The sequence below is a fragment of the Budorcas taxicolor genome, chromosome 11, assembly GCF_023091745.1.
Source record: "Budorcas taxicolor isolate Tak-1 chromosome 11, Takin1.1, whole genome shotgun sequence".
Taxonomy (NCBI): Eukaryota; Metazoa; Chordata; class Mammalia; order Artiodactyla; family Bovidae; genus Budorcas; species Budorcas taxicolor.
Window position 1 is genome coordinate 52468494 of NC_068920.1, and position 15850 is coordinate 52484343.

Genomic DNA, 15850 nt, shown 5'->3' on the forward strand with positions numbered 1-15850 from the left:
CAGGGTGCCTTCCCACAAGCCAGAACGGAGTGACTCCTAGTTCAGGGCACTGCGGCAAGTCCTCCTGAAGGCCTTGCCTGAGCAGAAGGGCATAACTAGCCCTAAGCTGAGACTTCTCAATCCAACAAATTGTAAAAGAAAGACCTGAAAGGATCAAACGTGCTTAGTCACTCAGTTGTGTCCGACTCTTTGCATCTCTTTGGACTGTGGCCCATCGGGCTCCTCCGTCTATTGGATTTTTCAGGCAAGAATACTGGACTGGGTTGCCATTTCCTTCTCCAGGGGATCTTCCTGACCCAGGGATTGAACTCGCATCTCCTGCATTGCATGTGGATTCTTTACTGGTTGAGCTATCAAACCACCCCCAAATAATGATCTTTCAGAACAAAGCTTTTAGGAAAATACAAATATCAAGCACCCAAGAAGGTAAAATTCATGACATCTGGCATCCAAAGATTATCAGTCATGCAAAGAAGCAGAGGAACCTACTGAAAATAAAGAGGAAAAAAAAAAAAATCAATTGAATCTTACCTTAAATGACAAAGATAGAATTAGCAAAAACATTAAAACAGTTACTAGAACTGTACGCCGTATGTTCAAAACACAGTTTTAACAAGGTTGCAGGATACAATATAAATACATAAAATCCATTTTAATGTATTAGCAACAATCAATCAGAAATTTAACTTAAAGAGTCATGCAATTTACAATAAAAAATATGAAACAGTGATAAATCTGACCAAGGACATGAGAGACGGCCACCAAAAACTACAAAACACCGCTGAGAGAAAAACAAAGAAGTGGAGAGACGCTCCTGGGTTGGAAGCGTCATTGTTAAGATGTCAGCTCTCCCCAAATGATCCATAAATTTGATGCAACCACAGACAAAAATCCCAGCAGGGTTCACTTTGGGGAGGAACTGCCAAGCTGTGCTAAAATTCATGTGGACATTCAAAGAACCTAAAAAAATCAAAACAAGTTGAAAAAGAGCAAAGTTGGAGAGTTAACACTACTTGGGATCAAAACTTTATAATTATGAATTATAGCAATAAAAGAGTGTGGTATTGGCATAAAGATCAAGAGGTTAATGAACAGCGTGGAGTCCAGAAATGAAACCTCACCCGCAGAGGCAACGGACAGTGTAAGAATGTGCAAAGGCCTTCAGCAGCAGAGAAAGGATTCTTCAACAAGCCGTGCCAGAGCACTGTGCAAAAGCAACCAAACCACAAAATCCATACCCGGCATCATATACAAAAATTCACTCCAAAGGGGTCATAGGCCTAAATGTAAAACTAAGGAAAGATTTCCTTGATACCAGACCAAAACCACGATCCTTAAAAAAAAAAAAAAAAAAAAAAGGACATATTAGATTTCATCAAAACCAACAACTTCTGCTCCTCAAAAGACACAATTAAGAGAATGAAAATAGACTGGGAACACAAATGTGCAAAGCATGTATCTGATATAAGACCTACATCTAGAATACAAAGAACTCTCAAAACGCAGTAATAAGGAAACACCACAAATAGACAAATTATTTCAACGCACTTCACCAAAACAGAAAAAGAATACAGATGGCAAACAGGCACATGCAAAGGTGCTCAAAATCAGTCGTCGTAGAGAAATGCCAATAAAAAATACAATAAAATACCACCACAAGTCAATTAGAATGGCTAAAATTAAAGACACTAATATTAAGTCAGACTTTATTTTTTTGGGCTCCAAAATCACTGCAGATGGTGACTGCAGCCATGAAATTAAAAGATGTTTACAGTTATGACCAACCTAGATAGCATATTGAAAAGCAGAGACATTACTTTGCTGACTAAGGTCCGTCTAGTCAAGGCTATGGTATTTCCAGTGGTCATGTATGGATGTGAGACTTGGACTGTGAAGAAAGCTGAGTGCCGAAGAATTGATGCTTTTGAACTGTGGTGTTGGAGAAGACTCTTGAGAGTCCCTTGGACTGCAAGGAGATCCAACCAGTCCATTCTGGAGATCAGCCCTGGGATTTCTTTGGAAGGAATGATGCTAAAGTTGAAACTCCAGTACTTTGGCCACCTCATGGAAGAGTTGACTCATTGGAAAAGACTCTGATGCTGGGAGGGATTGGGGGCAGGAGAAGAAGGGGACGACAGAGGATGAGATGGCTGGATGGCATCACTGACTCAATGGACATGAGTCTGAGTGAACTCCAGGGAGGCCTGGCGTGCTGCGATTCATGGGGTTGCAAAGAGTCGGACACGACTGAGCAACTGAACTGAACTGAACTGAATGTTAAGTGGTGACAAGAATATGGCTGAACTGGAACCAGCATATTCTGATGATGGGAACGCAAAATGGTACAATCACTCTGGAAAAGTTTGGTAGTTTCCTTCGAGAGTTAACGTACATCACTCCTACATAATAAACAAGATAGACGAAGGCCTAAGTCCATAGAAAGACTTGAACGTTTACTTTCATAGCTTTGTTTGTAACAGCTAAAAATTGGATACAATTCAAACGGTGAAAAGATAAACAAACTGTCATGTATACATACAGTGGAATACTACTCAGGAATGAAAAGGAGTGAACCGCTGATACATCCAACAACACAATGAGTCTCAGAACAAAAGCCAGACCAAAGAGTACATGCTGTGTGATTTCCTAAATATAAAACTAGGAAATGCAAATTGAGCTATGGTGACAGAAAGCAGGTCAGCGGTTGACTACAGATGCAGGGGATGGAAAGCGAGTTATGAAGGGACACAAGGACATTTCTGGAGACGATGCATCTTCATTATGCTGACGGTGGTGACGGTTTCACAGGTGTATGTGTATATATATACACATTATATATCTGTCAAGACTTAGTAAATTGTACAGTCTAAATATGTGCAGCTTATGTCAACTATATCTAAAAAATGCTGTTAAAATACACCTAACTTGGTCAAATGTATAAACAGAGAATATGAATAAGCAAGCTCATCAGGATATGGCCTATCCAGTTAACGCAACAGCAGTAATGCCCCGTATAACAACATACTCAAATGGGCATCGAAACAAACATTCAGAAACACAAATTCTGTGTGAGAGGCTCAAATAATATTCTGCCATCTTAAGATACGGGGTCTTACACTGAACTTTACTGAGGTTTCTCCTTCAAAATGAAGGTACCCACAGAGTTCTTGTTAAGTACATTTGCTAACACCACTTCTAGACATTTCTGAAAGTGGTACCACTAGAAACGGTATCCTGGACATTCCTCTTCCTGGAGAAGAATTCAACAAGGATAGGATGGGGTGTTAGTAACTCATTCAGAGGTCTGGAAACATCCTCGAGGTGAGCCAGGCGTATGGAAGGAATAAATCTTTCCTTCCATTGTGTTTTCCTCGTGCCTTTAAGGTACAGCAAAGCTTCCATGTATCCAAAGCCCTCTGCATGCTCATCCTGCCCGCTCACTGCGCTGACACCACCGCCAGGCACAGAGCCGCTCACCTTCTCACCTTTATTACACCGCTCACTCGCCTGGAATGACTTCCCTTTGCTTTACCTAGATAAGGTGCGGATTCTCTAGGGCAGCTTCCCAATGACGTGCTCAAGCACCAGAATCACCTGAGGGGATATGAGTCTCACATGTCTGCAAAGGGCACAAGGGGAACTTCTGGAGGGCATGAAAGTTTTATATACAATATATACGTTTCATATTTTAAAGTTTTGACTGCCGTAGCAGGTATCTAGCTGTAAACACTTCTTAAAAGTCACTGAGCTCTACATTTAAAATGGGTGTGTATTATTTTATGTAAATTATAATTCAATGAAACTGGTTTAAAAAGAAAGTCCACATAAAACTATACAACACAAAATGAACAAGGGGAAAGAAATTCCCAAAGTGAGATGGACACCAGAGGAGGCACCCAAACTCAGCTCCTAACATAAACGAAATTGACCCTCGAACCAGGAGGGGGTCAGCGATGCCGACTCTCCCCATAGCCTGACATCTGCATGTTAACTTTACAGTCCAGATCACGTAGTACGTATTTATTGAAAAAAAAAAAGCCCATGTATAAAGTGGACCAGTGCAGCTCAAATCCAGCTCAAAACCCCAACTGTACACACAGGGTCAGTGATCTGGTTCTCTCATCTTCAAAAATGAACCTCTTGGTTGAGAAAGGTAATTATGGGGGGGGGAGGGGCGGAAATCACCAGAAGGTACCAATCATGTTCCGCTCTTTTCCCCGGCTTTCATCGCAGAGCTTTAGAATGTCAGTAGAGGCTGTTAATGTCCATGATGATCGGAAGAGAGGGAAATATGCAGCAACTGTGCTTCACGTGCAGAGAGCACACGATGACCGATAGACTCTGCATGACTCTCAGGAATCTGTGCTCAAAACCATATTCTAAGAAGTCAGTGTCTAATAATGCATTAAAAAAAAATTTACTTCACTCTGTATAATAGGCTCCAGTTTTATCCACCTCATTAGAACTGACTCAAATGTGTCAGCCAGAAAGAAAAACACCAATACAGTATACTATCGCATATATATGGAACTTAGAAAGAAGGTAACGATAACCCTGTATGTGAGACAGCAAAAGAGACACAGATGCATAGAACAGTCTTTTGGACTCTGTGGGAGAGGGAGAGGGTGGGATGATTTGGGAGAATGGCATTGAAACATGTAAATTATCACATGTGAAACGAATCGCCAGTCCAGGTTCGATGCATGAGACAGGGTGCTTGGGGCTGGTGCACTGGGATGACCCAGAGGGATGGGATGGGAGGGAGGTGGGAGGGGGGTTCAGGATGGGGAACACGTGTACACCTGTGGCAGAGTCAAGTCAATGTATGCCAAAACCAATACAATATTGTAAAGTAAATAAATAAATAAAACTGAGATTTAAAAAAAATAAAGAAAAAAGAATACAATTTAAATTCTGAAATGCAGTTCAGAAATACAATAAACCATGACTGACTAAGCTAATGGAACACCATTATACGTGAACGGCAAATTTCAGTTAAAAACCCACAAAAATGGAATGCCTCATTCCCCAAAGACCATGGCTATTTAAATGAGACAATTTAAATGAATGGTATCTTGGATATTTAAACATTTCCAAGCACATATCTTTAGCTACCATTTATGAGTCTTACTTAAAAGACAAGACACTGATTGTAAGCCATTTCACCAATATTATCTCATTTAATCTTACTAACTCTATAAGGAAGGAATTACTTTCTCCATTTTACAGATAACAAAACTGAGGTTAAGACAGGTTAAGCAACTTGTCCAAAGCTACACAGAACCTTCGATTAGACTCAAATGACTATGCTTTTGTCCATTCTAGATTTATAATTCAGGATGTTATTTTTGCTATAAAATCATAAGCTTATTAACAAGCTATGCATTTTCTAATTAGTCATGTAAGCATCCTCAACCTACACAGTAATTTGAAGTTCAGCCTTTTATAAATCCTTCTCATGGTTTTAGGCATGATACCAACGCACTCATAAATATTAAAGATGTATTTTCCTCTTAAAAGTTCACATGTACTTATATCTGCTAATTAGAGGACAACTGACCTTCTTTCCTTTGAAAGCCACTATTATATTGGGTCAAAAAAAAAAACAACTCAGGAAAATGTATGTTCCCTTTAAAATGTTTTTCTGATACCTCTCTAACCAGGAGACTTTGAAGAAATTTGATGAAATCTCATACACTGTAAATAATCCAAAACCTGGTATAATGTATTTAAGAAAGGTCCCTGGAGTCAGACAGATTTCAATTCTGATAATGCCTGTGCCACTAAGTATCTGAAAAGGCTGGCAGGTAGCTGACACTAGAGGGATATTGGAGTTGTGTTTACTGCAACACGTTCAGCTTTTATAAACTTCCTAGGTGCATACTCCAAGTTATAAACAAAATCTCGTTGTGTGTGGGCTGTGGAGAGAGAAGTGCTTATTTTTTTTTTTTGCATAAAAGAAGGCTTAACAGACATCAGGGCCCCCAGGAACAGCCATCTCATCTTCCCCAGACCCCCATCCTGGGCCTACATGAAGCATCTTCTCTATACCTGGGAGTTAAAACTTCAGTTCCCTCCAGAAGCAGCGGGATCACTGGTGGCTGCCATATTCAAGGCGAGACCTGCACCTGTAAGCTGACCTGGGAGTCTGCCTGTTTGTAAGGTTCTCACGGGAAAACACTTCTGAGCTCCAAAAAGCCAGCACACACATCTGCGCGATACAACCCCTTTGGCCCGTGGCTGGTGGCTGGTGCCAGCCTTCTCTGTCTCAGTCAGCAGTTTAAAGACGAGCTATGCCCGGGGGGATTTCAAAGAGGAGCAACTCTGTTCCAAAGGAGAAAACTGAGGCTCACAACCACACAGGCCATTGGCAGGCCTTGGAATACAACACAAGGGCAGCTCCAAGAGCAAATTCTTCCCGACAAACACCATCAAACACTGCCCTAGCGCCAGGCATTTCCAAGATGGCAGGCTCTCCTTCCAACCACGGGTTTAGACTCCTTTCATCTTATTTTTAATCCAAGACCACGGTCCTGTAAGCACAACACCAAAACCTCCAGAAAGAGCAGAATTTGGTATCACACCAACACAGCCCAACGTATCATGTCCCAAACACCCCTTTCTGTCTGGTGGGGCCAACCTGCATCTCCGGGGCCACAGTCCCCACCACACCCTTCCCCACTTTTATCTGCCTGGCCTGATTCTTGGTTGTCACCTAGGCTTCTGAATACAGACAAGCTCACTTGTGGGCTAACCCTGCCTGCAGACGTTACTCAGTAGTTGTGATAGGGAGCTCCCACCAAGTGCAAGGATCAGTGCTAACAGTGTTAACTTCTGTCCTGCTCTCAGTACCCCACCTCACACGATCAGTGTGGGACCCTGACTTCCAAACTCCTTAGCTGCAACCAGAGTAGTAATTTACTGCAACACAGGCACCCAACATACCACCCCCCACACACTCAAATTATTCAGGTTTGACATAATATCCTTGCTATGTATGATAAACCAATACTCTTCATCCTACTCTTCATTTTTTACAGTCTTGGAGAGACAAAAATCTAGCAGAGGAGGAAAGACCATAAAATACACACAATACATAAATGAATACACAGTCATCCCTCAGTATCCATGAGGGGCTGGTTCCAGGACCCGCCAGACACCACAATCCACAGATGCTCAAGGCCCATAGTTAGCCTTCCATTCAGCATCTGTGGATTCAGCCACTCTCGAATCGGGTCATGTATCCTTTTGGACAAAAAAATGTTATAAAAAAATCAGATTCCTAAAATCGTCTAAATTTATTTCTCAGCCTACTAATGGATCATGATCTCCAGTTTGAAAAGTAATTTTTGGTAACATAACAGTGATTACCTTTACATAATGCCAGAGGTACAAACACCAGCAAATACTTAGGTATGAGATCCCGCACCACCCACCACCGCCCCACACCCGGCAACCCTCAAGTCACATCTTCTCTCTGCCCAGAAATGCAGAGGTACCACAGTGGAGAACCAGCATCTGAATGCCCCGGGTCAAGGAGAGAAGAGAGCAACAACCTGGGGCAGACTAACGTGTCAGTCAAGTGCCATTCCAGGAAGAGAAAGAGTGTGGCTTTTCTCTTCATCACCTGAGAAGTCTACACAATCTCAAGTCTTCCCCTTGGGTCAGGCTGCCCATTTCCCAACTGGACTGTCAGTACTGGCAGGCAGGAATTTCTCTGTGAAAATCCTACACTACCCAGACATGACTGAAGCATGATTTAGAGTAATAATACATGGTCAGTGGGTATTTCTTAAATCTAAGATAACTTTCCTAACTCGTGGTTTCTGTTAAACAGTCCTCATTGTTAAGGACACTGGTTTGTTAGTGGGAAAAAAGGGAGATGTGGGACAGAAAAAAATCTAGAGGGAACACAAGAATAGATCATAAATACAAGTACATAAAATGTCGGATGCTGTTGAAAACAAAACCAAGGATTAGACTAAAACTGAAGAATTATCACCGAACACATACTGTACCCCTCTTCTGTCCAATAAGGTATGGCGAACCATATAGTAGAAACATGCGTTACAAGTCAAGTTACTTTTCTAGCTTACAAGAGCACAATTCCTTCAACTACTATGAGAGGCAGAGGCATTTTCCCATCATAGAAAAACAAACTTTTTGCAAGGAGACGGATCGGGCACTGGTGTAGCAGCACCCTGACACTTAGGTCAGGAGTGATAACACTGCCGAGAAGATAAATAATTTACACCTGAGCAAGCCATGGGCCGTAGAACACGAGAAACAGATGGACCTTTTGAGAAGTCACTCGATTCGAACTGTATATACAAGTGATTCTTAAAAACAGGAAGCCAAGGAAGACACAGAAAGCTTTGGCAGAAAAGACTCTTAACAGCAGGCAGTGCTTTCCAGATCCTTCCAATAAATAATGGTTCAACACTGAGACTCTAGAGGCATTTCACCTGGAAGCGCACACATGCGGAAGCACGGATTCGGAAAGTTTACAGGCTAAATCTGGGCCATGGAAAGGCACTAACAAATCCTAATTTTGAAGCTCTCCGAGTTCCCATAATTTGTTTTAATTTACACCTATAAAGTTGTGGTCGAGAGGTGGTTGATGGAGAAGCTGGAGGCTTAAAAGGTAACTGGATGAGGTGGGGCGGAAGTGAAATCCTTTAGACCTGATCCCGAAAAGCAACCGGCCTTCTGAAACCAACCTAGTTCCTTTCACTTCAGTGGCATTTTGAGACGGGACGGGGACAGTGGATCAATAGGCGGCGGCGGCAGACACCCCAGCCTGAAAACTCCTCCAGGCACCCGGTGTCACACTCTGGCACGCTCACGCCTTCCCAGCGCCTGCTCCGCGTTTGCTGAATGGAGAGGAACCCCAAATGAATGAATGGGAGAGAGACGTCTGGCCAGAGGCTCCGAGCAGGCAGGGCCCTGGACAGCGCCGGGCGCCCGACCCTCGGGGCAGCGCGGCGAAGGGCGCAGACCGAGGGGGCCGGGGACTCGCCGAACAAAGGGGCGCGGGGGGCCGGGCGCTCACCTCATCGCCCCACTTGAGCACGTCCTTGTGCCGGTCCTTGACTGCGTGGTAGATGTGCAGGAACTGGAGGATCCCGTGCCGCCGCACGTGGTCGGCGTGGCGCTTGGTCTCCTCCCAGCTCAGCGGCGAGCCCTGGGACAGCAGCCCCATGGCCGCCCCCTCTCTCCGCCCTCGGGGCCGGCGGCGGCCGCTCCGGGCTCGGGGTGCGCGGCGCGGGTCGGACGCTCAGCTGCCCGCAGAAGGCGGCGGCGGCTCAACCCCGGGGTGGGGTGCGTTGGGGGGAGGCGCCCTCGGGCCCCAGCCGGCGGAGGGAGGGTCCGGTCCCCTCCGGCTCCCAAGCGCGGGATCCTCGCCGCCCCGGGGACCTAGGTAGGGATCGGGCGCACCGCGCGGACGGCGGCGGCGGCCCCGAGGCCGGGCTGGCTGGCTGGCTGGCTGGGTGGCTGGCCCTCCGCCCGACCCCTCGCCCGCTCTGGCTCCGCACCGCTCCTGCTCCGAGGCGGTGGCGGCTGGCGCTTCTCTTTGCCGGTGTCGTGCACTAGCTCCTTCCTACTTGTGACCAAAACCTGCGCCGCTGAGCATGCCCAGTACTCCCGTCCGCCCGCCGGCCACTCCCGGGCGCGAGAGGCCGCTCCAGATTTTATAGGCTGCTGAAGGGGCGGGGAAAGGGGCGGGTCCGGTGAGGGGTGGGGCCGAGCGCCCGCGGAGACTCGGGGGCCCGGGGTAGGCGTGCGGAGGCGTGGTTAGGAAGGAGTCCAGGGGGAGCATCCGCGGAGGCCGCAGTCCGCCTGGCTTTAGACAAATGATCTCTGTGAAATTCCTTTTTTTGTAATGCGAAAAGAGAAACTGAGTTGGGGAAGAAAGTTGATTATTCGAGCTAATGAAGAATCCACCAGATTATTTTTTTAGGTGAGAAAGGCCTCACACTTATAAAAACAGGTGAGAGCATTATGGTGTGGCAAGAAAATTTGTCTATAGGTTTTAAGACGTGAACATATTAAGTATTTGTGTAGTCTCTAACTATTTGGTGACATAGGTTCTTTGGATGGCACAGGAACCATTCATTGCAACCAAAGGGTTGCAATTCACCCGTCAAGCGATTAAAATGACGTTCCTGTGAGCTTACCATGGAGGTGGAGGATATTAGAAACTTCTTGAGTTGGCCCTCTCTTGGCGGCAAAGGGAAGGAACGGGATACCTCGCCCCCAAATAACTGTTCAAATAATGTGTTAACAGAGCGATGAGATGACAGATGAGGCTGACAGTGACAGTAGCTAGACCATACACGTATTGAGACCAGAAAGTGTGTACTTACTGTGCCAGCTTCCCTTACAGCTAACATTTAGTGAGCACTGTGTGGATCACAACAAACTGTGGAAAAGTCCTCAAGAGATGAGAATACCAGACCACCTGATCTGCCTCCTGAGAAACCTGTATGCAGGTCAAGAAGCAACAGTTAGAACTGGACATGAAACAACAGACTGGTTCCAAATCCCGAAGGGGGTACATCAAGGCTGTATATTGTCACCCTGCTTATTTAACTTATATGCTGAGTACATCATGAGAAATGTTGGACTCGATGAAGCACTAGCTGGAATCAAGATTGCTGGGAGAAATATCAATAACCTCAGATAGGCAGATGACACCGCCCTTATAGCAGAAAGCAAAGAAGAACTAGAGCCTCTTGATGAAACTGCAAGAGGAGAGTGAAAAAGTTGGCTTAAAAGTCAGCATTCAGAAAACGAAGATCATGGCATCTGATCCCATCACTTCATGGGAAATAGATGGGGAAATAATGGAAACAGAGACTTTATTTTTGGGGGCTCCAAAATAACTGCAGATGGTGACTGCAGCCATGAAATTAAAAGATGCTTGCTCCTTGGAAAAAATGGTATGACCAACCTAGCCAGCATATTAAAAAGCAGAGACATTACTTTGCCAACAAAGGTCAAAGCTAAGGTTTTCCCAGTAGGCATGTATGGATGTAAGAGTTGGACTACAAAGAAAGCTGAGTGCTGAAGAACTGATGCTTTTGAAGTGTGGTGTTGGAGAAGACTCTTGAGAGTCCCTTAGACTGCAAGGAGATCCAACCAGTCCATCCTAAAGGAAATCAGTCCTGAATATACATTGGAAGGACTGATGCTGAAGCTGAAACTCCAATACTTTGGTCACTTGATGCGAAGAATTTACTCATTTGAAAAGACCCTGAGGCTGGGAAAGACTGAAGGTGGGAGGAGAAGGGGACGACAGAGGATGAGATGGTTGGATGGCATCACAGACTCAATGGACATGAGTTTGAGTAAGCTCTGGGAGTTGGTGATGGCAGGGAGGCCTGGCATGCTGCAGTCCATGGGGTCACCGTCAGACACGACTGAGCAACTGAACACTTACTGATTGTCAAATGGATAAATGATCATAGGGGTCTCTTCTCCCCATCCTTCATATTGGACTTGCCCATCTCAGGGTCTGGGGACATGGAAATCCAAGGTCTGGCTGTAATGTCCACAGGTGTGTGTGTGTGTGTGTGTGTGTGTGTGTGTGTGTGTGTGTAGTGTGAGTGGGGATGTGAGGATATTTGAAGCTCAGAAGATAATGTTTCAATCATCTGTTTCAACAGCTGGGATAAAAATCAAGCCTCATTCTACTTTGTCCATAGCCCAATCTTCTTTGTACCCTCCCCACCAATCACAAGACCTGTGTGATTCTGACTTTCTGCTGTTTTTCTCTGGTTGGAATTCTCCATTTGACACAATCCTATACATTCGTTGGGTCCCAGTTACTCTTCTCTGTATTTTGGTTGCATTTGTACGTATCACTGTTTCTAAATCATGATAGAATCGCTTAAAAAATATTTCCACGCTAGATAGTGACTTCCTCTGGGATAGAGTTGATTCAGGCCTCTTGTATCTTTAGCTCTAAAAAAAGTGCTTGGTGTAAATGGAAGGAAGGTGGTGTGGGAGTAGGGAGGAAGGGATAGTATTGGTCACTGTTTCACACCCAAGCCAGGCATCCAAAGGATCATTTTGTAATTCTTAAAATCTCATCTCACATATGCATACCCTGGCATTGTTCAGTACAATAGCCATTAGCCACATGTGGCTGAGCACTTGAAATGTGGCTAATTGGAGAAACTGAATTTTACTTTGATTTTAATTCACTAAAAATAGAAAAATTTAAATTGATGTTCCATGTGGCTACTGGAAAACTTCTAAGTAAATTTGGAACAGATTGGGAGTATGAAATCCACTTTTTCATCTGTTAATTTTGTAAACTCTAAATACAGAGCAAATATTTCCAAAGAAAATTTAGTGGACTGGAGATGCATTGTGAGGGTAAGACACATACCAGATTCAAGGTGACACACACAAAGAACGTAAATATCTCATTAGTGATTTTATTTTGATTTCATGTTGCAACAGTAATATTTTCAATATGTTATATTATTTAATTGACCTCCAGGATGCCTTGCAAAGGCCAAGGGAAGCCATATTTAACAACACTCATTCCTCTCTATTAGTGTTTTGCATTTTTTGGTTTACTCCTCGAGTTTGTTCGGTAGATTGCACCACGGTTGGGTTTCGACTTCTGGGAGTGGGTTCTCAGCGGACAGCCCCACACAGAACGTTCAGTGCTTTAACGATGGCTAGGACGAAAAGAAGGCGCTTGTAGCTTGCACAATCAGCCTTCACCAAAGGCGGATTCCGGGTCAGTTCTGCAGAAGAGAGAAAGACCCACTGGGCCAGAACCCGGTGACTCTACGAACACCGCATCCGGCCCTGCGGGCGCTGGGGCCAGCGGCAAGCCGCGCCCCTAGGGCCGCGCGGAAAACCCGGGCGCCGGAGCCGGGCGCGGCCGGGTGGCGCTCTGCGCAGGCTCCGAGGGCCAGCGGGTGGCGCGGGGAGGCGGCGCCGGCGCTGCACGCCGCGCCGTTGTTGTGGTCCGGCCCCCGTCACGTGACCGCGGCCCGCCCCCGAGCGCGGCACCGCCTCCCCGTGACTCAGCACTTCGTGCCGGCTCGGTCCCCGGGGTCAACCTGGGAGAGCCTGCGCGGGGTCGGAGTGCGCTCCGCCGCTCCTGCCCCTGAGGCGGCGGCGGCCGCGGGTGTAGCCGCTACCCTTGCAGTCTCTTGGGTTTTCCGGCCTCCGGGCAAAGAGGAAAAATATATGGTGTTTCCCTGGAGCAAGATCGCTCTGGGTTTCCCCTGAGTCAGCAGCTCCGCGGAGAACCTGCAGCCTGCCTTGAGTGAGGCGATGCGGGAAGCAGAGGGCCTTACTTAGGGGTCTCTAAGCCTCAAGTCGTTTGCAGGTGACCTGTCCAGCCCTTACTGCTCCGTTTGGCCTGAGCATCCGCTAGATGGTCTCTCGAGTGGTGTCATTTCAGCTCAGTCCAGTCGCTCAGTCGTGTCGGACTGTTTGCGACCCCACGGACTGCAGCATGCCAGGCCTCCCTTTGCATCACCAACTCCCGGAGCTTGCTCAAGTCATGTCCATCAAGTCGGTGATGCTTCCTCTGTCGTCAACACCTTACTCTTTATGACTGCTTTATACCAAGCTCTTTGATCTGGAAGTCTATGGAACAGCCCTGGTTGTTTCCTTGTTCTTGGATGAGGCTGCAGAGATCCAGTGAACAGGTCGTTGTTATGCAGAGTTGAACTGCAGTGTTTCAAAGCCTGTGCACTTCCTGCTGCACCCCGAATCCTGCGTGAAGCTGAGAGCCGCCTTCCATGACACACCTCTCCCCTAAAGACCGCTGGTCTGCCACTGAAGGGCTTAAGATTTTCTTCCTTTTTAATTATTGGTAGAAAATAAACACACAGTGCTGTTAACTTCAGCGTACATGATGCAAATGATGTGGAAAGGATTTTTTCCCTACAACCGCGTGGTGTTCAGCATTTGAATTGATTATGTTGAAGAAGGCCCCTAAGCCTTAAGATAGAAGAACAGTAGCCAAAAGAAGCTACGGGCTTCACCCTAGCTCAGAGGGTAACCTGAGAGGATCTAAGCAAAGCTGTGTTGTCATCAGGGACCACCCCCCTTCTCACTCTTCACCTGTTTCAGTGAGAATCTGGAGGAAATGTGGTTTCCTTTCCAACCAGCTCAGGTGTCAGTAGTACTAAATTAGTTGAAAAAAGTGCAGATCTTTTCGTATTGTGTAGTATTTCTAACCCAGGATGCTGAGATACACGTTTTGTTTTAAGAAAAAAAAACTTTCAACTTGGTTTTTAAAAGCCAGCCCCTAGTTTATATGGATTAAAAATATATATGAACATGTTCTTTTTCATGTAGAGTTACAAAAGATCTGCTCAGTAAAGGGAAGGCCTCTATTAAGCTGGGAAAGCATGGGTGTGTAAAGGAGGTGGATAGGAGTCAGCAGGGGTGAGGTGAAAGATGTGGGCGTGAGAAACTGATTGGGACTTGAACCCATGTGCTGGGACTCAAACCCAGCCAAAACCCGTGGTACCTGGTTTTACGACCTAATGAAGCTCAGGTTCTCGATGTCTCATTGCAGAAAGAATTCAGTGAGAGACAAAGTGATAGGTCACAAATGGGTTTATTCGGATTCAACGAGAAGCACACTCCACAGGCAGAGTGTGGGCCATTTCAGAGGGTGAGTGTGGCTGTGAAATGGGGCATGGTTAGTTTTTACGGGCTGGGTAATTTCATATGCTAATGAGTGGGAGAGCTATTTCAACTGTTTTTGGGAGAGGGCAGAGATTTCCAGGATTTGGGCCACCGCCCCCTCCTTGGTCTTCAGACAGTGCCTTGGAACTGTCATGGCGCCTCCGGGTGAGTCATTTCACTTGCTGATTGAGGATCAAGATCTAGTCTTCTCTGCCATCTTGGTCCCATTTGATTCTGATCAGTTTGTGTCGTGTCCTTGGGCTAGGTCATTCTTTCGAAAGTTGTGCCCTGCCCCTTTCCCTCCTGTTACAAAAGGATGTCTTTAGAAGCAGGATGTCTCAGGAGAGGGACTTCCCTGGTGGTCCAGGTGGTTAACACTCTGTGCCCCTAATGCAGGGGGTCCGAGCTGGATCCCTAGCCAGGGAACTGGATCCCACCTGTGCATCCTGCACGTGACAACGAAGGTCCCTTGTGCGGTAGATGAATTTTTTAAAAAGAAAAAAAATTATCTCTCAGGAGACATGACTTGATGAAATCCAGAACACATGTAAAGAAGTTAATTTTTTTCTTTCTTTCTTTTTTTTTTTTTAAAGTAGTATCATCTTCTTGTGAGATGCTGGGAAAGGTGTAAGGGATTGGGATGGGCAACTTGGTAGCTCAGTTCAGCAGACTCACTTTCACTGGAGTGCAGTTAAAGAAACACGGCTTTTTATGATGGACACTTCCAAATAAGCACAAAAGTAGGGAGACATAGTGTCATCTACCTATTACCCATCTTCAGGATTGCTGCACGGCTACTCTTATTTGGGGTATTCCCCTCATTAGAGCAGCTCTTACTGAGAATGATCTCCAGTGGTGAGCTCTAAATGAGCCCTTGCCTCTAAGAAAGAGGAACATGGGGATGAGAGAGATACAGGAAGCTGGGAAGGAGTGAGCAGTCAGCTAATCTCTCACCGGAATCAGTTTCCTTCCTTCAGAAATTGGAGACAGCTGACGTTAACCAGTGGTTTTTATTCCGAATGTTCTAACTATCGTTATAAATTATGGGACCTTGAGTTTAAATCAATGCCAAAAACAAAGCCAAAAAGCAATGCTTGTCACATGTAGTATAAACTATTTCACAATAGCTGGAATGGATAATTGTTGTGGTCAAAGTAGGGCCATTGTCAAAAGGAGT

General features: G+C 45.7%; 1 protein-coding gene across 2 annotated transcripts in view; it reads right to left on the reverse strand.

Moving 5' to 3' along the window:
• GCLC (glutamate-cysteine ligase catalytic subunit) overlaps window positions 1–9202 on the reverse strand; it is a 44742-nt gene extending 35540 nt beyond the window's left edge. For both annotated transcript variants that reach the window (XM_052648267.1, XM_052648265.1), the window contains exon 1: window positions 9053–9202. In XM_052648267.1, coding sequence (XP_052504227.1) covers window positions 9053–9202 — 150 coding nt within the window. The remainder of the gene's footprint in view (window positions 1–9052) is intronic.
• Window positions 9203–15850: the final 6648 nt, after the last annotated feature.